This window comes from Triticum aestivum, chromosome 5A (genome assembly GCF_018294505.1).
Source record: "Triticum aestivum cultivar Chinese Spring chromosome 5A, IWGSC CS RefSeq v2.1, whole genome shotgun sequence".
Lineage (NCBI taxonomy): Eukaryota > Viridiplantae > Streptophyta > Magnoliopsida > Poales > Poaceae > Triticum > Triticum aestivum.
The window spans coordinates 71,837,397-71,858,749 of record NC_057806.1 but is presented as its reverse complement, the minus strand read 5'-3'; the positions used below and the strand labels follow the sequence as shown (position 1 = coordinate 71,858,749).

The 21,353-nt window shown below is 46.9% G+C and overlaps 1 protein-coding gene across 1 annotated transcript; it reads right to left on the bottom strand.

Annotated features, from left to right (window-relative positions):
- Nucleotides 1-19,720: 19,720 nt before the first annotated feature.
- On the bottom strand, nucleotides 19,721-21,019 carry LOC123106612 (probable LRR receptor-like serine/threonine-protein kinase At3g47570). The gene is made up of 2 exons (XM_044528715.1): nucleotides 20,200-21,019; nucleotides 19,721-20,101 (listed from the first exon to the last, which is right to left on the bottom strand). Exons 1-2 carry the CDS (start codon nucleotides 20,915-20,917, stop codon nucleotides 19,728-19,730), a joined length of 1,092 nt encoding a protein of 363 aa, XP_044384650.1. The 5' UTR covers nucleotides 20,918-21,019; the 3' UTR covers nucleotides 19,721-19,727.
- Between the last annotated feature and the right edge of the window lie 334 nt (nucleotides 21,020-21,353).

The window sequence follows — 21,353 nt, the reverse complement described above, 5'->3', positions numbered from 1 at the left end:
AAACTACCTGTTACCACTTATTTTAGTACTTGCAGAGAATACCTTGATGGAAACTGCTTATCATTTCCTTCTACTCCTCGTTGGGTTCGACACTCTTACTTATCGAAAGGACTGCGATAGATCCCCTGTACTTGTGGGTCATCAACTATAACATGCAAGGGATGGATAAGATGATTCCGAGCTCTTCGCAATGCTAAAGGTTGCGGAGGTAGAAATCAAAAAGGAGCATCAAGTGTTGATGGTCAATAAGACCACCAGTTTCAAGAAAAAGGGCAAAGGGAAGAAAAGGGGAACTTCAAGAAGAACAGCAAGCAAGTTGCTGCTCAGGAGAAGAAACCCAAGTCTGGACCTAAGCCTGAGACTCAGTGCTTCTACTGCAGGCAGACTGGTCATTGGAAGCGGAACTACCCCAAGTATTTGGCGGATAAGAAGGATGGCAAGGTGAACAAAGGTATATGTGATATACATGTTATTGATGTGTACCTTACTAGTGCTCGCAGTAGCACCTGGGTATTTGATACTGGTTCTGTTGCTAATATTTGCAACTCGAAATAGGGGCTACGGATTAAGCGAAGATTGGCTAAGGACGAGGTGACGATGCGCGTGGGAAATGGTTCCAAAGTCGATGTGATCGCGGTCGGCACGCTACCTCTACATCTACCTTCGGGATTAGTATTAGACATAAATAATTGTTATTTGGTGCCAGCGTTGAGCATGAACATTATATCTGGATCTTGTTTGATGCAAGACGGTTATTCATTTAAATCAGAGAATAATGGTTGTTCTATTTATATGATTAATATCTTTTATGGTCATGCACCCTTGAAGAGTGGTCTATTTTTGTTGAATCTCGATAGTAGTGATACACATATTCATAATATTGAAGCCAAAAGATGCAGAGTTGATAATGATAGTGCAACTTATTTGTGGCACTGCCGTTTAGGTCATATCGATGTAAAGCGCATGAAGAAACTCCATACCGATGGACTTTTGGAACCACTTGATTATGAATCACTTGGTACTTGCGAACCATGCCTCATGGGCAAGATGACCAAAACGCTGTTCTCCGGTACTATGGAGAGAGCAACAGATTTATTGGAAATCATACATACAGATGTATGTGGTCCGATGAATGTTGAGGCTCGTGGCGGATATTGTTATTTTCTCACCTTCACGAGAAAATATTTGAAATAATAAAGTTATTATTTATTTCCTTATATCATGATAAATGTTTATTATTCATGCTAGAATTGTATTAACCGGAAACATAATACATGTGTGAATACATAGACAAACAGAGTGTCACTAGTATGCCTCTACTTGACTAGCTCGTTGATCAAAGATGGTTAAGTTTCCTAGCCATTGACATGGGTTGTCATTTGATTAACGAGAACACATCATTAGGAGAATGATGTGATTGACCTAACCCATTCCGTTAGCTTAGCACCTGATCGTTTAGTATGTTGCAATTGCTTTCTTCATGACTTATACATGTTCCTATGACTATGAGATTATGCAACTCCTGTTTGCCAGAGGAACACTTTGTGTGCTACCAAACATCACAACGTAACTGGGTGATTATAAAGGTGCTCTACAGGTGTCTCTGAAGGCACTTGTTGGGTTGGCGTATTTCGAGATTAGGATTTGTCACTCCGATTGTCGGAGAGGTATCTCTGGGCCCTCACGGTAATGCACATCACTTATGCCTTGCAAGCATAGCAACTAATGAGTTAGTTGCGGGATGATGTATTACGGAACGAGTAAAGAGACTTGCCGGTAACGAGATTGAACTAGGTATTGAGATACCGACGATCGAATCTCGGGCAAGTAACATACCGATGACAAAAGGAACAACATATGTTGTTATGCGGTCTGACCGATAAAGATCTTCGTAGAATATGTAGGAGCCAATATGAGCATCCAGGTTCCGCTATTGGTTATTGATCCGAGACATGTCTCGGTCATGTCTACATAGTTCTCGAACCCATAGGGTCCGCACGCTTAACGTTTCGATGACAGTTATATTATGAGTTTATATGTTTTGATGTACCGAAGGTTGTTCGGAGTCCCGGATGTTATCACGGACATGACGAGGAGTCTCGAAATGGTTGAGACATGAAGATTGATATATTGGAAGCCTATGTTTGGATATCGGAAGCGTTTCGGGTGAAATCAGGATTTTACTAGAGTACCGGACACTACTAGGAAAAGGCCTACTAATGGCGCACCGGTTTTGCCTACTAATGGCGCACTATCGGTGCGCCATTAGTATCACGCCACTAGAATTTTTTACTAATGGCGCACCACTGGTGCGCCATTAGTATCTGGTATGCTAATGGCGCACCAGGAAGTGCGCCATTAGTATGTAACACCATGCGCCATTAGTATGCCTCCCGGGGGGCCATATGTAACCATCTTCTTTGTCATACTAATGACGCACTCTGTCTTGATGCGCCATTAGTATCCTTTGGCATACTAATGGTGCACCTTGTGGTGATGCGCCATTAGTATGAATATTTGGTTTTTTTACTTTTCTGATTTTTGCACAGGTTACAAAATATATTATTTGACAGAATATAGACAGTAGCACACAGCAACAGCAGATTCATCGAATACAATAGAAGATTAGTCTCCGAATACAATTCATCATATTAGTCTCCGAATTCAAAAGACCGAACAAAGATAAAACATTACAAGTCTCGAGACCGCGAGTATCGAGTTTGTCTTCACATTACAAGTCGATATCAATCATCTAAACTACCATCACATAGAAGAGAGCTGCGGTCATCACGATGAGCATCATCGCGATCAAACTGGTCTTCATCCGGTTCCTCCAACGCTCCCTCCTCTCTCCCGCTAGATAGCGGGCGTATCTAGATTCGGCCTCCGCCCTAGTGGTGTACCCTTTGTAACTGTTACCGCTGAAACGGTGAACCTGTCTCCGACACTCCTCCCAGTCGTCGTAGACTCCGGGAACCTTACCCTTGTACACGACATACGACGGCATCTCTATGCACAAGCCAAACAACAGACAATACATACATAAGCAATATATAAGTATGCAACAAAAGGATCGGAAGAGAAAAGCAAGACATTAATAGCACGATTCATGGTCCTACTAATAAATAGCATCGATTACATCTAAGTTGAACGACTGTCCAAACCAAAGAGACATACAATTCATTAAAGTTTAATTACAACATGAGCCAATCAATGTTTCAGAACTACACATCACTACTTTCGACTCGACTCATGGACAGGAGCGTGGATGAAGCCGCCGTCTGTCGTGATGGTCATGAAATCGCGGGCGTTGTCAGCCTGCATTTGTAGCATTCCGTCTATCTCAATGTTGGATGGTTGATATCTGAGGAAGAACTGCCCCGAGGTATGAAGGACATCTTGATGGATGATGTCCGCAAACTCCGACTGGATGCGAAAGAATTCTTGTCTGATGTCCGCGTCCTGGATTGCCGACAAGCTCGCGGCCCAATCTTTGAGATTATTTGGTAGCAGAAGGTGATGATGGTCCCTTACGATCGCCCGCATGTGATGGAGGGCGTAGTAGGCATCCTTCTGACCGCCAGGCGGCTGCTTGACGCAGCAGAACGTCATATTGTGGGCGAACACGTGCTTGCCGTACTTACGAACTGCCTGATGAAGGTGCCTCCAGATTTGGCGTAGCCAGGGAGAACATCATCAAGAACTTTCTTGATATTTGTGTAGTCTATCTTGGAGTTACGGTTCGGGTCGAAATACGTGGCCATGGAATATTTCGGGCTTAAGAGGATGAGTGTGCAATGTGTGTCACTGCACAGAACACGGAATGTTAGAAAAAAAGAACGATCGAAATCTAAGAAATCATATGTTACGGGGCGGTTAAGGGATGACTTACTCGGGAAAGTAAGGCACAAGGAAGTTATCCTTATCTGGGTTTGCCAGAATGACGTCTTCGAGGTGTGAACTCGCGACTTGGCGGTCCCCAGCGCTGCTCAAGAGCTTGGCACGCATGTAGAAGGGGTCGACGATCACGATGTCCGGGGTCTTGTCTCTAATGATCCGCATCTCCATACTCAGCGAAAACAGCCGAACGAAGGTGTAGTGCAGCGGATGAAGGTTGAACATAGCAAAGATGTCATCAAACCGCAGGACGATCGTACCCCCGATGGCGCCATCCACAAAGCCCTTGCCCTCTGGCACCTTGGCCACGAAAACCGGGTATGCCACATCATTCTCTCTGAGACGCCGCTTCTCCAAAGAAAGAACACTGTCGTGCAGACTCCGCATAGCACCGGTTGCAGCATTGAGCATATTTGTCGGTAGCATCGCCCTACCCGCCACATGCACCCTCCTCGAGATATCCTTAGGTGAAGGTGGCCCGTCCTGAGCACGGATCGTACTCGGTGTCGGCTGGCTCGCACCGGCGGCCTTTTTAGTCGGCCGTTTCCGGCCCTTCTTCTTGATCTGCTGTAATGGGACCGAGTTCTGCTCACAGACCGCCTTCTTGAGCGTGTTGGGGCTGATAATATTTGGCACCTCCGCTATCTGAGGCTCGGTGAAGGCGGCAGCTGGAGGCGTCTCCTGAGAACTGAACGCCAGACGACGCCTGTTGCAATTGGGTTTCTCCGCCGTACCAGCTAGATCGCGGTCGTCTTGTTTGGGTTCTTGAGAAGGAGGCCCGCAGAACTCGTCACCGTACCCATGGTCGGCAAAGTACTTATCGACGTTGGTAAATGTACCATCGTCGTTGTCGTCGTCGTCCGGATCCTGTGCCATATGCATGTCCGGATCCTGTGCCATAGGGATGTCCGACATGTCCGGTAGCGTTGCGGCGTTCTTGCCATGGCTTGGCGCCGGCACGACTAGCGGTCTTGTCTGTGGGGTGGTGTCCCCCGCCCCCAAACGAATCTGGCTCTTCGGCCAAAGCAGGGGCCAGCTTACGCAGGCGCTGAGGGTCATCTCATCTTCTTCGTCGGCCCCAGCGGATCGAATCGGAGGTAACAGCTCGTCGCAGCCTGGCAGCACCTGAACCACTTCAACCCTATACATTGTGGGTGGCATCGGATTACCATGGAACACAGGGTTGCCCGGTTGAACAATTCTGCCCTTGGCGACATCGACCAACTCGCCGCCCACGAAGTGTAGGAGAGTGCAAGGAACGTTGGCGGTGCCCTGCGAAAACATGTAGGGCGTCAGGGATGCCCAGTCAAAGGCAAGGAGATGAAGTCCTCGGCCGAGAGGCTTAGTTATCGTGATGCCGTCGAGCTCGGCTAATGTCGAGGCACCGCCAACGGCGGGCGTGCAACTGACGGAGGGGCCGCTTGCTGACGAGGTGCCGGTCGGCGTACACCCGGGTGCATTAAGCTCCAATGCCAGCATCGGAGACACCAATACCGCCGCCGCCGGAGACACCAATGGCACCGCCGCCGTAGACACCAATACCGCTGCCACCGGAGACACCAATGGCGCCGCCTGCGCGTTGTGTGAGTTGCTGGCCGTGAAGCTGGGAATCGGGGGCGGCCCCTGTTGGCCACCCGCAATCCACGTCGTTATCCCATGAATCAAGGTAGGCATAATGCCGGTAAGCGTCAATCCCAGTTGTTGTTTCACTTGCTCTTGGACCATCTCCAGAATCTGCGCCACTTGCGCCATGAGTGCTTCAACCTCGCGCGACTGGCTTTCCGAGCTGGTCTTTTTCTCCTTTCGCCCACCAGCGCCATAGTATGACGACCATTTTGTGGACAAGCCTTTGCCGGCCACACGACCAGCTAACGTCGGCTTATTGAGCTTATCCCTGTTTTTTATTACGTTCAATGCCCTATTCAAAGGGGTGTCGAAAGGGGAGCTCTGAGACGACCCCGCGCTACTGCTTTCTTTGTCCTGCGGAAGGAACGTGAACCATTTAGAAATATTGGGGATTAATTAGAATGCAACCATATGGAGCTAATTACGCGGGGGTGTGTTCCTTACGAGAACAAGCTCAAGCTCCTTGGTCTTTGGATCCGTGGTAAGCTCCTTTGTTACCGGGTCCTCCTTATACCGGGCCCTGAGAAAGTTCCTGGTCTGCTTGTCACTGTATTTCTCGAAGCGGGCGGTAGGCCTTGCTCGGCACGCTCCGCGTCCTCCTTGTCCCATACAGGCTCCGCCACTCTGTAACCGCCGGGACCGAGTTGGTGGACACCTATGTTCAACTGCCACATTTCTTTCCCCCACTGACTTGATTCGGAGGTTGCGGGGCTCTCGCACTTCATCTTGAACTCCTTGTAGTCATCTTCGCTCATCAAATGATATTTCGCCTTGATCTTCTCATAACTATCACCTTTGTCAATCATTTCCTTCACCGTGCTTTTCCAAGTAGACAGGGCCGTGCTCATCGTCGTGAGGGCGGCACCGTTCACTTTATTACCCGAGAGGCGTGTGTCTGCGAACTCAGCGGGGAACTTGTATCATTCGTGCAGCTTCGTGAAGAGGAGGCTGCGCAAATTCCCTCGGTCCTTATGCCTTAGGTTCTCGGTGTTGATCGAGGCGGTGCTCCGGAGAATGCACCCGAGCTGAATCGAGTACCCCTTGACTATGTGTTTGGGCGCCGTCGGATGCCCGTCGGAGTTCACTTCAGTAAATTCCTCCCTGACGGTGCCGAGCACGTTCGGGCGCCGGTCCTTCCATTGCCTCTTCGGTTGGCTGCCATCTGTGTGTGCGCCATCATCATCAGTGGTGGCATCCGCGGCGCCATCATCAGTGGTGTCATCCCCGACGCCACTAGGGGTTGTGTAGTCAGGATTGGTGTCTTCCACGGCGTCCTCATAGCGGTGAGGTTCTTCCTCCAACTCTTGGGACAGCTCCCAGAATTGCTTGCCGCCCGAACCGCCGGCCTCATCGTTGTGGGCCATGTTTCGCTCTAAATAGGAAAAAAGTTTGGTCAAAAAGTTTGGTATTGTCAAGGAACAAGATCATGGTCTCATCATTTAGGGTTTGTCGACACTGATGCATCCTAAAAGCTAAGCTTTTATCATTTAGGGTTTGTCGATGCCGAGGCACCCTAAAAGCCTAAGCGTACATCATTTAGGTTCTCATCGACACCGAGGCACCCTAAAAGCCAAGGTTTCATCATTTAGGGTTTGTCGACGCCGAGGCACCCTAAATGCTAAGTTTTCATCATTTAGGGTTTATCGATGCCGAGGCACCCTAGGTTGGGCCTATTCACTTGGCACTAATCAGTTGGCTCTATTGCCACCTATGTTGGGTTTATCATCTAGGGTTTATCGATGCTGAGGAGAATTTCTAAGTTGGGCCTAATCACTTGGCTCTATTGCCACCTATGGTTTAATGCAGCAAGAATAAAGGGGTAATTGATCCTACTTAATTAAGTACTAAGATACCCCGGCCCATGCATTAGTAGCAAGTACCTCATATGTCCGATTTTTAGCAAAGTCATGCTAAAATTCACGGAAAATTTCAGCATGACCTTTGCTGAAAATAGGACATATGGAGTACCCGAATTTGCCGGAACGGAAGTTAATCGACATTCCAGCAAACTCAAGGGCCTCTCGGGGTACCTGCAAAATCATCACGACATGAAGGGCCTCTCAAGGGCCTCAAGCAGCAGCGGCGTCTCCCAGGACCCCATTTTTTTGCTAAATTTCTTTGAGCAACAATCAGAGCAAAAAATTCAGCATATTTCTATACAATTTTTTGGTATATATATCAGGTTTTGGCTGCATTTGCAAATGCATTCCATGTACTGCAACCCTCGAGAATTCCTAGCATGAGGTTTGTCCATCACTTTTGGCTCACTTATTAATCTACTCATCCTATGTCAATATCCACATGCTATGTCATCTGATGTTCCTGAATCATTGTAGTTTAGGCACCATACAAGATTGTTAGTTCAATGTGCTTTATATCCTAGTTATACGACTGCAGGAAAGGAGGATCATCATACACATATATATGTATAGCAATTGACAGAAGCTTCATCATTTTTAGTAACAACAATACATATATAGCAATTGGAAGCAAACAGATGTACACATAAGATAGAAATGTAGTGCTGAAAGTTTAATGCTTACAAAAGACTTGCTGAAATAGTGAAAAATATGGAGTCACCAAGCTGGCTAAGAAACTCCCAAAGTCCACTAGCAAATCCAAGATCTAATCCTGTTACACACATCATAACAATTTAAGATAATTAGGATAAGGATAGTAGGAAATGAAAAAGAAAGAGCTCAAAAAACAATCACAACAGAAAAATAATAAAAACCTAGTCCTAGAAGAAAATAAATCCTAAAAGAAAAGAAATCCTAAAATCTGGAGCAAGTCCTAGCAGTAGTAGTCCAACTAGATGGCCACCACTACTACTCCTATCTCTATTTAGCATCATCCACACGATAGTCCTAACTCCATGACTTTCAAAAATAAAATAGAAGTCATGTATATAGTTCAAATTTTGAAACATAAGGCAAGATAGTCCCAATCTTTGAGACTTCTCTTATGGTATATATATACTGATTAATTACCGAATTTGAGCATGTTGTATCACCCGCGGACTATTACGCGGTCGCGATGACGGAGCTGGGAGTGCATGGCAAGCAAAGAGGAGAAGGTGATGTGAGATAAATAATAATCATGAGCAAATTGCAGGGCATATGAGTTGGCCATTGGAATTTTGTTTGACATAGCTGAACAACAAAGAAGGTGTCGTAGAAGCAGCTGCTACTGCTAGCTCCACTACATACATACTAGCCACTCTAAAACTACATCAAAATCAATGGGAGATGTATTCATAAGCAAGTTAAGCCCTGGAAGGGCGCAAATGTACAGACAAGAACAAGGCATAACACATCAAAATCTTCATAAACAAGTCATATATCATAGGAGATCTATTAAGCCCTGGAACGGCGGAGACAGGGGCGTGGAGAAACGCACCTTAGTGGAGAAGAACCGGGAGGGCCAAGGGGAGCGGGACGCAGAGATCTTAGGAGCAGATACCTCCACAGACGGTGAGGTCGTGGTGGCCGGAGGTGGAAGAAGGCGCAAACGTCGTAGACGGTGGAGGCGTCGGTGTCGTAGAGGCGCCGGAGACCTTGCCCTGCGAGACAGAGAAGGGGCCATCAGCTGCGCAGGCGGGGGGCAAGGGGAGGAGGAGGAGGGGCAAGGGGAAAAGGATGGTCGGGGGGCGTATGGTGCTGCGTCGCTGCTCGGCGCAGACATCAAGGAGGAGTCCGGCGAGGGTCGGGGCGGCGGGGGTGGGGGCGCGGGGGCGGCGGGGGTGTGGAGTCCGATGAGGGTCGGGGCGGCGGAGGTGGGGGTGCGGGGGCGCGGGGGCGGCGGAGGTGGAGTCCGGTGAGGGTCGGGGCGGCAACGTCGTGGGTCGGGGCAGCGTGCGGGTGGCGAGGGAGAGAGGGTCGAAGGGGATCTGGCGAGGGAGACGGAGGATAGCTAGGGGGAAGCTTACTAATGGCGCACCACACCTCGGTGCGCCATTAGAAATCTTTTTTTAGATAGCAATGGCGCACCCCGCAGCGGTGCGCCATTAGAATGTTTTTTATTACAGTTCGAGCACATGTTATATTGCACCTAACCCAATCCACATCAGAACCCGCCCACTAGCCCGATTGGTCAGGAGGTCCTGGGTTCGATTCCCAGGCTCCGCAATATTTTTTTTGCATTTTAAACGTTGTTTGATATTTATTTGTGTTTAAATATGTTCAAACATGTTTAAATCATAACAGTAATATTTTTTTTATAAAAACAGTAATAATTTTTAAAAAATATGTTCAAATTTGTTACTTGAAAATATCATCGGGGGCGGCGGTGGAGCGGGGGAGGGTGCGGGGGGTGCCCGTTGGCGGCGGTGGAGTGGGGGAGGGTGCGGGGGGGCGGGTGCTCGTCGGCGGCGGTGGAGGGGGATCGAGATCGAGTGTCCTCATGAATTCAAAAAGTGCCCGTGAAATTTAAAAATATTCATGATATCAAAAAGTGCCCATGAAATACAATCGAGAAATGAAGACTACGATTTAAATACAATTGATCTTAGCTAGCTATCTGTTCACAATCTTCTTGCCCTTCTTTTTCGCAAATGGAGTTCTTCTATGGAACGGACGTCCTTTAGGTAGGGTGGTCCTGCTTCTTCTTGTGGTGTGTGCTGCTACTTCATCGTCGTCGTCATGTTCGATCTTCGGGTCGCCGTACTTGTCGAAGTCTTGCTCATTGGCTACTCCATCCATTCCGATGATCTTCCTTTTGCCTCTCCTCACGACAACACGACTGGGCTTTGACGGGTCGGTAATGAAGAAGCATTGGTCCACTTGGGAAGCCAGTACCCATGGCTCATTTTTCGCGGTGATGTTTGCGCCCGTGGTCTTGGATTTGGCTTCAGGTATAACCATGGCGGTGAAATACCGGTCTTCTTTTAGGACGCTCTTGGCCCATCTGACACGGAATATCGGGACCTTCTCTCTAGCGTAGCTCAGCTCCCAGATCTCCTCGAGCCTTCCGTAGTATCTGTCCTTGTCGTTACCGGTGTAGGATTCCATCGTTACCTCGGAGTTCTGATAACCATCGCTCTTCATGTCCTTGTTCTTGGTGTAGAATGTGTAGCCGTTGATATCGTACGCCTCATAGGTCATCAGGTTGTGCTCGGCGCCCTGTGACAAGGCGAATATGAGTTGTTCTTCCGCGGAAGAATCCTCATGTAAAGGGTACGACAGAAGCTTCTGCTTGAACCAACGCGTGAAACATGAGTTGTGCTCTTTGATTATATCTCTGTCCGTCCTCTGTTGGCCTCGATCATTGTACGTCTTCTCAATAAAGGTTTTGTGCTCTACCACCCAAGGATCGACCACGTCTATGTGTTGTAGCGCGACTAGGTTTGCTCTTTCAAAGTCGGCAAGTCGACCCTCGAAGTCGACATGCATTTTGTGGTGACCCTCACGGTGACCCCATCCAGCGAGCCTGCCGAGGTGCCTGTTGACGGGCAGACCAACGGGGTTCTCGATGCCTAGATAATTCATGCAGTAGGAGATGCACTCTTCGGTCAGAAAGCCCCTGGCTATACTTCCCTCTGGACGTGACATGTTGCGAACATATCCTTTGATGACACCATTCATCCTTTCGAATGGCATCATGCTGTGCAGGAACGTCGGCCCGAGTTGGATGATATCCTCCACGATATGGACCAGCAGATGCACCATAGTGTCGAAGAATGCGGGCGGGAAGTACATCTCAAGCTCCTGCCTGATACCCATTGATTTCAAGTCTGCCCTTGCCTTCGGCCCATCTTTGGTCCTCTCTAGCATGTTGAGCAGGGTACCAAGCAGACTCTCGCACACGTTCTTCGTGATATGCATGGCATCAAGGCTATGAGGCACACGGTGGATCTTCCAGTACGGCAAGTTCCAGAAATCTGACCTCGTTTTCCATACCTTCAGCAGCAGCTCTGGCGCCTTTCGCTTCTTTCCCGGCAGTGGGCAATCTTTCCAATTTTTCAACAGCTTGTCTATTTCCTCGCTGCTCCTCGTACGCGGGCGTTTTCGGGGTTCGGTTTCACTATCGAACAGATCCTTGCGTTTCCTCCACGGGTCATCGTCGCGAAGCCACCTTCGATGTCCCATGAACACAGTTTTCGAAGACCCGGGATCTCTATCTAGCTGGCGATACGTTGTGTCATCCATGCACCTTACGCATCCAGAAAATCCATGGACTACCTGCCCCGCGAGATATCCGTAACCGAGATAGTCATGCACCGTCGTGAGTAGTGCGGCTCTCATAGGGAAAAATTCTTTCTCTGCGGCGTCCCACGTATTGGCTGGCATTTTCCATAGTGTGTCTAGCTCCTCTTTCAGCAGCCCCGGATACAGATTGATGTCATTCCCTGGTTGTTTCGGCCCTTCAATTAGCATACTCATGTGAATGTACTTCCTCTTCATGCACAACCAGGGGGAAGGTTGTACATCCACACAAACACAGGCCAGGTGCTATGTGTGCTTCTCTGGCTGCCAAACGGATTGACTCCATCGGTGCTCGCGCCCAGCACGATGTTCCTTGGATCCTTCGCAAATTCTGGGTATTCGAAGTTCAACGCTTGCCACTGGTTCGCATCCTTAGGGTGACTCAGCATCTTGTCTTTTTTATTTATCTCCGGATCATTTCCGTCATCTTCCCGCTTCTTCTCCTCCCTATCCGCGTGCCAACGCAGGAGCTTTGCTACCTTAGGGTCCGCGAAATACCGCTGCAGACGAGGAGTGATCGGAAAGTACCACACCGATTTTCGAGGAGCTTTCTTCCGCTTCTTGTATCGAGTGACGCTGCACACCGGACATATGGTAGACTCCGCGTGATCGTCCCGATAAATGATGCAATTGTTCATGCACACATGGTATTTCACGTGCGGTAAATCCAAAGGACACACGATTTTCTTCGCCTCCTTGAAACTGGTCGGGCACTTGTTCCCCTTGGGAAGATGTTCGTGCCAGAATGACATGTTCTCGTTGAAGCATGCGTCGGTCATTTTGTGTTTTACCTTCATCTCCAGAGCCATGAGCGTTACTTTCAGGCGGGTATCCTCGGGCCTGCATCCTTCATACAATGGAGTAACCGCGTCTATCTCCAGTTGATCCAGCTTAGCTTTCTCTCGGGCGGCAGCTCTTGCGTTATCCGTCTGCTTGAGAAGCAGCTCTTGAATATGAGGGTCCTGCACCCAACCTCCATCGTCGTCTGCTCCGGCATCTTCATCTTCATGATCATGCCCTTCGTCTTGATCTTCCTCATCATCATGTACGACATCTTCTACATGATGACTGTGTACAGCATCACCGTCGTGACCATGTCCTAGAGATTCTTCGTCTTCTCGCCCGCCCTCGCTGCGGTGGTACTTGTCTTGTTGCCCTTCCTCATTTCTTGCCCGACCCCCATGGACGACTTCATAGTCATCTTCATCACCTTGCCACCGATAGCCATCCATGAAACCACGCAAGAGCAGGTGGTCCCGCACCTGCCCGGAATCCAGGTCCGCAATAAGGCTCTTCAGCTTGCATCTTCGACACGGACATCTTATCTCTGTCTCGTTCTTTTGAAGCATCTCGGCCTTCGCAGAGCTCAAAAACCTATTCACGATGCCTTTGGTCATCGTGCGGACCGTGGTCTCCTGCGGGGTAGAGCAAAACGATATTTTAGAACCAAGAAAAAATTTGGCATGACCTTCCCTAAAAATAGGACCAAAAAGAATGCATAGTGCCAAAATTCTCGCCGAAACGGAAATGAATCAACATTCCAGCAAAATATTGGCAACTATCGCATTTCAAATACCGGTACCTGCAAACACAAACATATATGCAACACCACAAACACATGCAACACCACAAACATACATAGATCTAGCTAGGCCACAAAAAGTGCATGTGCACGTTGTTGGAGCGAGCTAGGGAGAAAAAAGTAGATCTACATCATGAAGATAGCTTTCCCCTTACTTACCTATCAAAAAAAGGTAATTTCACCACTTAATTTTGATGAATCTATGGTGGAAATGAGGTGAGGAGGAGGAGGCAGCCGAAAGCTTGGAGAAGGAGGTGGAGGGAATGAAGTGGGGAAAGTGAGTGGGTAGGTGTGGCTGTCCAAAATATCATGTTGGGGTCCCAGGTTACTAATGGCGCACCACCTGCAAATGTGTGCGCCATTAGTAATTTTGCAGAAAAGTAAAAATATATATATATATATATATACTAATGGCTCACTTTTACAGGGTGCGCCATTAGTAGTTTAAACTAGTAATGGCGCACTGTGAGGCGGTGCGTTATTAGTAGTTTTGCAAAAAAAAAGAATAAAAAAAATTCAGTACTGGCGCACTCCCTGTCTGGTGCGCCATTACTAGTTAGAACTAGTAATGGCGCACTTCGGTAGGATGCGCCATTAGTATGTAAAATGAAAAAAAATTATCACTAGTGGCGCAACTATTTTCTGGTGCGCCATTACTGTCTTCCACACTAATGGCGCATCACCAACTGGTGCGCCATTAGTATATAGTAGTGGCGCACTACTTCCCTGGTGCGCCATTAGTGTCAATCCTATCTCTAGCCCTTTTCCTAGTAGTGGGAGGGGTTACCGGAACCCCCCCGGGGGTTAATGGGCCATAGTGGACCTTAGTGGAGAATAGGAGAGGCGGCCAGGGCAAGGGCCGCGTGCCCCTCCCCCTAGTCTGAATAGGACAAGGAGAGGGGGCGGCACCCCCCTTTCCTTCTTCTCCTCCACCTCTTTCCCCCTCCACTCCTAGTCCAACAAGGAAATGGGAGGGAGTCCTACTCCCGGTAGGAGTAGGACTCCTCCTGGCGCGCCCCCTCAAGGCCGGCCGCACCTCCCCCTTGCTCCTTTATAGCGGGGGCAGGGGGCACCCTAGAGACACAACAATTGATCGTTTGATCTTTTAGCCGTGTGCGGTGCCCCCCTCCACCATAGTCCACCTCGATAATACTGTAGCGGTGCTTAGGCGAAGCCCTGCGTCGGTAGAACATCATCATCGTCACCACGCCGTCGTGCTGACGAAACTCTCCCTCAAAACTCGGCTGGATCGGAGTTCGAGGGACGTCATCGGGCTGAACGTGTGTTGAACTCGGAGGTGCCGTGCGTTCGGTACTTGATAGGTCGGATCGTGAAGACGTACGACTACATCAGCTGCGTTGTGCTAAAGCTTCCGCTTTCGGTCTACGAGGGTACGCGAACAACACTCTCCCCTCTCGTTGCTATGCATCACCATGATCTTGCATGTGCGTAGGAATTTTTTGAAATTACTACGTTCCCCAACATGCAGAACCGTTGACTAAGCCTCTCTCATGAGCAAAACAGGATCAACACCAGGACTCCATGGGTGTTAGAATCATTACTATGTAATCTAGATTAGTGACTCTAGTGCAAGTGGGAGACTGAAGGAAATATGCCTTAGAGGCGATAAAAAAGTTGTTATTTATATTTCCTTATATCATGATAAATGTTTATTATTCATGCTAGAATTGTATTAACTGGAAACTTAGTACATGTGTGAATACATAGACAAAATGAGTGTCACTAGTATGCCTCTACTAGACTAGCTCGTTAATCAAAGATGGTTAAGTTTCCTAGCCATGGACAAGAGTTGTCATTTGATGAACAGGATCACATCATTAGAGAATGATGTCATTGACTTGACCCATCCGTTAGCTTAGCACTTTGATCGTTTAGTTTACTGCTATTGCTTTCTCCATAACTTATGCATGTTCCTATGACTATGAGATTATGCAACTCCCGAATACCCGAGGAACACTTAGTGTGCTATCAAACGTCACAACGTAACTGGGTGACTATAAAGATGCTCTACAGGTATCTCCAATGGTGTTTGTTTAGTTGGCATAGATCGAGATTAGGATTTGTCACTCCGTGTATCGGAGAGGTATCTCTGGGCCCTCTTGGTAATGCACATCACTATAAGCCTTGCAAGCAATGTGACTAATGAGTTAGTTACAGGATGTTGCATTACGGAACGAGTAAATAGACTTGCCGGTAACGAGATTGAACTAGGTATTGAGATACCGACGGTTGAATCTCGGGCAAGTAACATACTGATGAGAAAGGGAACAACGTATGTTGTTATGCGGTTTGACCGATAAAGATCTTCGTAGAATATGTAGGAACCAATATGAGCATCCAGGTTCCGCTATTGGTTATTGGCTGGAGATGAGTCTCGGTCATGTCTACATAGTTCTCGAACCCGTAGGGTCCGCATGATTAACGATCGGTATTATGAGTTTATGTGTTTTGATGTACCGAAGGTAGTTAGGAGTCTCGGATATGATCACGGACATGACGATGAGTCTCGAAATGGTCAAGACATAAAGATCGATATATTGGAAGGCTATATTTGGACATCAAAATGGTTCCGGGTGAGTTCAGGCATTTACCGGAGTACCGGGGGGGGGGGGGTTACTAGAACCCCCTGGAGAGTGTATGGGCCTTAATGGGCCTTAGTGGGAGAGAGGAGGAGGCGGCCTAGGTGGGGGCGCGCCCCCCAATCCAAATCCGAATTGGGGTGGGGGCCAACCCCTCTTTCCTTCTCCATCTCTTCCCCTTCCTTCTCTCCTACTCCAAAAAGGGAAAGGGGGAATCCTACTCCCATCGGGAGTAGGACTCCCCCCTTGAGGCGCGCCATAGAGGGCCGGCCCTCCCCCTCCTCCACTCCTTTATATACGGCGGAGGTGGGCACCCCATAGACACACAAGTTGATTGCTTAACCGTGTGCGGTGCCCCCCTCCATAGATTTCCACCTTGGTCATATCGTTGTAGTGCTTAGGCGAAGCCCTGCGTCAGTAACTTCATCATCACCATCATCACGCCGTCATGCTGACGAAGCTCTCCCTCGACACTCAGCTGGATCTAGAGTTCATGGGACGTCACCGAGCTGAACATGTGCAAATCGCGGAGGTGTCGTACCTTCGGTGCTAGGATATGTCGGATCGTGAAGACGTACGACTACATCAACCGCGTTGTCATAACGCTTCCGCTTATGGTCTATGAGGGTATGTGGACAACGCTCTTCCCTCTCGTTGCTATGCATCACCTAGATGGATCTTGCGTGTGCGCAGGAAAATTTTGAAATTACTGCGTTCTCCAATAGGGGGGGGGGGGGGGGGGGCGCCGGGGGGGGGGGGGTCGCAAGTGCATGTTTTTCAAAGGCCAATCGAAAGTGTAAGTTTCTCTACGGTAGTCACAATTGCAAGTTCTTTGAAGGTCGGTCGCGATTGCAAGTTTCTCTAGGGTAGTCGCAATTACAACTTTTCAAAGGAGGCGCAACTACACATTTTCTCTAGGGTAGTTGTAACTATAAGTTTTCGCCGGGGGGGGGGGGGGGGGTGGGGAGGGCTGGGGGTAGTTGCTTTTTTTTACCACAAAGCATCATGAGCTAACTTATTCTTTTTAAAATGCACCTAAAAGCTCTTTTTCACTGTTTTGATTTTTGCCAAGGTGTTGGAAGGACGAGAGAAGGGGTCGGTAGTTATATGGGGATTTTCTTCGTCTTCTTCTTATTTTTGTTTTTCGTCTTAGTTTTTTTCTTTTCATCTTTTTTCCCTTTTTTAGTTATATGGGGTTCATCAACAGTTCTCACTGAAACATTGACCCACCATCCACATTCCTCCATCATCATCCCAAAACACAAATGTTACTGTTTCAGGAATTTTTTTGTCTTTTTTTGTTTGCCTATTGTTCTCTCTGTCATTTTTCAAGGTCCCAGTGCAGTTTTTTTTCTCTGTTACTTTTTTCTTTCCTTTTGTTTTCTCTCCTTTTCTTTTTCTTTTTCTTTTTCTTTTTCTGTTTCGTTTCATTTCATTTTTATGTTTTTTCATGTTTTCTTTCTTTTTTGAAAAATGTTCATGATTTTCCAAAAATATTCATAAAATTCGACAAATGTTTTTCTTTCTCATAAATTATTCAAAAATCCAAAATGGATAATAAATAATTTGTACTTAAAAATGCTGTGAGTTTCACATTTTTTTAGAAATTGAAAAAGTTCCTGTTTTTAAATGTTGGTCACTTTTTAAATTTTATTCACAAATTAAAAATGTTCTGAATTTCAAAAAATGTTCCCATTTTTTAAAGTCTGTTCATAAATTCAAAATATGTCATTGTTTTCAAATTTTGTTCATAAATTCAAAAAATGAATGCAAGTTTGAGAAATTGCTCACAATAAAAAAACACAATTTTAAAGAAATGTTTGATAAAGTGCTAAAATTGTTCGATCTGTCAGGGTAGATAGTTCTTTAAAGTTTCATGATGTTTATTAATCACCAACTCTATCAGCTCTATTGTGTTGCAACACGCGCTCAGCAGTGATAGAGCTCCCATGTGAGCGGCTTTTTTGACGTGATACAACGCTGCGTCTACCAATGGGCAGGCACATTCCGGGGCTATAGCCTGTGCAACATGCAGAAATTGGCCGCAACGAGTTTCTAGACAAGCCGAAACCCGTAGATAGCAACAATCCACATCAGTGTGAAAGTCCCTACATAATTTTACAACAGACAACACATAATAAAACTTAAATAGTCTAGTTTAAAAAAACTTAAATGGGCTAATGGGGAGAATTACGAGAACCTAGTTTGGGAAACAACCGAAATAGGGCCAAGACAGCTGAGGTAAGGTGAATGATACCAAACTATAACTCATCTAGATGAGTTCTAGACACTCCCTAAGAAATATCTGAACAAAAAGATGTTGATGAACCCCCTTGCGCCTACATCCTCTATCAAACCATGCGTCAAGGTCTATGCCTGACAAGAGGAGAGGCCCCCACGATGAGCACCACCACCGCCGCCTACTTCAACCAGAAAACCCTCTAGTAGCCCGGCCTTCCTATTCACCATCGAATTCGACCCCCTCTGCCAAATCTTCCTTCCCGTGAGGAGTTGCCGCTGCCTGCCCTTTGCCGCCCCGCACGTCGGAGCTCACCAAGGCGATGTTTTTGTTCGTTGATTGTTGCCGACGCTGTAAGCCGGTGATGCAGCAGCTCGTCGACTGTTGCCGGCGCTGCAAGCCGAGGGCGATGCAGCACCTTGTCGACTATTGCGGCGCTGCAAACGAGATGGCTGAAGGATCATTGGCACTGTGATGCAGCAATATTTGGTCTTGCGGAAGGTTCGTGATGTGAGCTGGACTACAAGGAGGTGTCCTCGTGGTGCGCGGAGGGTGGCGCCGCCGGCACTACAACGACGAAGCTGCAAGAGTGATCAGTCATGGTGTTGCACTCTGTGATATCTCTGTTGTACATGCAGTGTAGTTCATTTGCCTTTTTAGCATAACAACCCCATCACTCATCTTTGTACATAACTTTGATGATTGTTAATAGAAAATTACCGTAGAACAATTTTTCTACGGTCAAAGCCTAAAAAAAACTCAACACTCATCTTTATTATTAATCTTGCATTTTTAATACTCCCCCTGATTCATATTAATTGTTGCTAATTTTGTATAACTTTATATTAAAATTGTATTAAATCAACAACAATTAATATGGACGGTAGGGAGTATATTTTTTGATTTCTTTTTGCATCCCGGGTGCAACTGCATCCTCAAGCCAAAACACCTCTCTTTATTTTGCGGAAACATAGATATTTATACTGATGTATTTCTTTTGTTCATTTGCATGTACATACATATGTCGGAACATTTATATGATAGTCCGATTACTTGATTCAGAACCATAGTTTTCACTTATCCACGTCCTTCAAGCTGAATAGGGACAAGTACATTTTTTGTCGTCCTTCGTCTATAATAACAATGCTCGATTTCATGTTTCCTTCTATACATAAAAAGTACAACTACACTAATTAGGTTGCAGTTCTGATTACCATGTATACGTGTTGCTGATTCTTCTATTGGGCATGTGATTCCTTTTAAATGTTTCTTGGAAGTCCATATTTTATTCTATTTTCATTCTGATTGTCACATAGTCGCATTTTTTCTCTTAATTCATGATGTATAATTACCGGTTAGGAGAAAATTGCCTGCCAAGTTCGCGTACATTTCGAACACTTCCAATATTAACATGAAAAGTTTTCGGTTTTCTTAGTATTTTCGAATTTTCAAAGTCACTAGCCCGTGCGGACGCCCGGGTTGATGACTAGTATACACAAATTGGTATAGACCACGGGTAATATACCATATTCCATTTTCTAAAAAGCTATGCATAAATATATCAAAGCAAGAGTGATCAATCATGGTATTGCACTCTGTGATGTCTCGGTTGCCCATGCAGCGTACTTCATTTGAATCCTTTTTAGCATAACGACCACATCGCTCATCTTTATCCTATCGCAAGGCGAGTCATTGGAGCAGAGCAAACCAACTTCCAATACCGGCAGAAGAAAGTTACCGTGCAAGTTGCAACTTGAGGAGGAGCCTTGCAGTAGCCGGGCATCAACGACATGGGTCAGCTCTGCGGGAAATGACTGGTAAACCCATCGCCTAAGGCTTAGTTCTCCGACGAACATAGCATCTGTAGGCTTCCTTCCAGTAAAAACTTCAAGGAGCATTATTCCGTAGCTAAACACATCACTCAGTCGTGATGCTTTTCCATATGACCCATACTCTACACAAGCAAAAGATGAACACATATTTCAACATGACTCATGAGTCTAACAAGAAATGGATATATACATATTAAGCAATATAGCCAATCTTAAGTACCTGGTGACATGTATCCAATTGTACCAGGCATGTTTGAAGAGATCGTTGAGCTATCCTCACATTGTAGTAACCTTGCAATGCCAAAGTCTGCCACATGTGCAGTCATGTCCTCATCAAACAATACATTGCTAGGCTTCAAGTCACAATGCAAAACCACTTCATGGTATCCATGGTGCAGATACTCCATTGCCATTGATACGTCAAGCATAGCGCCTAACCTCTCACGAAACCCGAATTGTCTTGCCCCATCTTCTGAGTGGTGAAGTAGCATGTCTAAGCTGCCGTTGGGCATGTACTGCAACACCAGTGCTATGAAGTCCATGTTATAGCATGTGTTAATTACCCGTATCAGGTTGCGGTGACGCGCCATGCGAAACACACGACATTCCGCGTCAAAGCTCTTAACGCTGTGCTTGGACCGCATATCGAGAACCTTTATTGCAACCACCAAACCGCTGCTCAGTTGGCCCTTAAAAACTTTTCCAAAGCCCCCAGATCCCAACATGTTATCTTCACTAAAATTATCTGTGGCGCGGACAAGATCGACATGAGAGATTAACTGATGGCTTACCGGGTCTTCCAGATCAATAGAAGCTTCGACCTTGCCTTTCTCAAGTTTCTTTCCGATTGATAGGCACCAAGAGTAGAAGCAAAAAGCAGTAGCGCCAAGAGCTATAGTGGCACCCGGGAGTATGATTATCAGCAAACTGGAGGCCATTGGGGTTTCACTTTTGTTTGATCTATGTGTCTGTACGTATTTGCTGGAGTGTTGGTTGCTGCATCGGTGGAGCCTGGATGTGCTTATATTGATGGATGGCCCGGGTGAAAAGGAAGCTAGGTAGACAGAAAAGTCATGGTTGGCAGGGATTGCAATTTACGGAGATGCCCCTGATTGAGTATGTGGCAGTGTGTATACATACGTAGCTTCGTTCTATCGATGAGCCCCTTAGCAGATGGTCTTTGTAAATTGGTAAATGTTTAGGAACGGCCGGCCGGCCAGCAATTGGGCCGATCGCGCGGGCGTCCTACGAATGGCGCTTTATCCATCGGTTCTCAGGTCTGCCGTCTGCGTTGGGTCGAGGCAACCAATCCATCGTATCGTATGTATAGCAGCCTTCCCTGTCCTCCACACACTGCCCTTTCTCCCATCAACC

Coding starts and splice junctions, on each gene's coding strand:
- LOC123106612 (XM_044528715.1), bottom strand. CDS start 20,917: ATGGCCTCCAGTTTGCTGATAATCATACTCCCGGGTGCCACTATAGCT. Junction 20,102..20,199: donor AATTGGATACATGTCACCAG/GTACTTAAGATT, acceptor TTGCTTGTGTAG/AGTATGGGTCATATGGAAAA.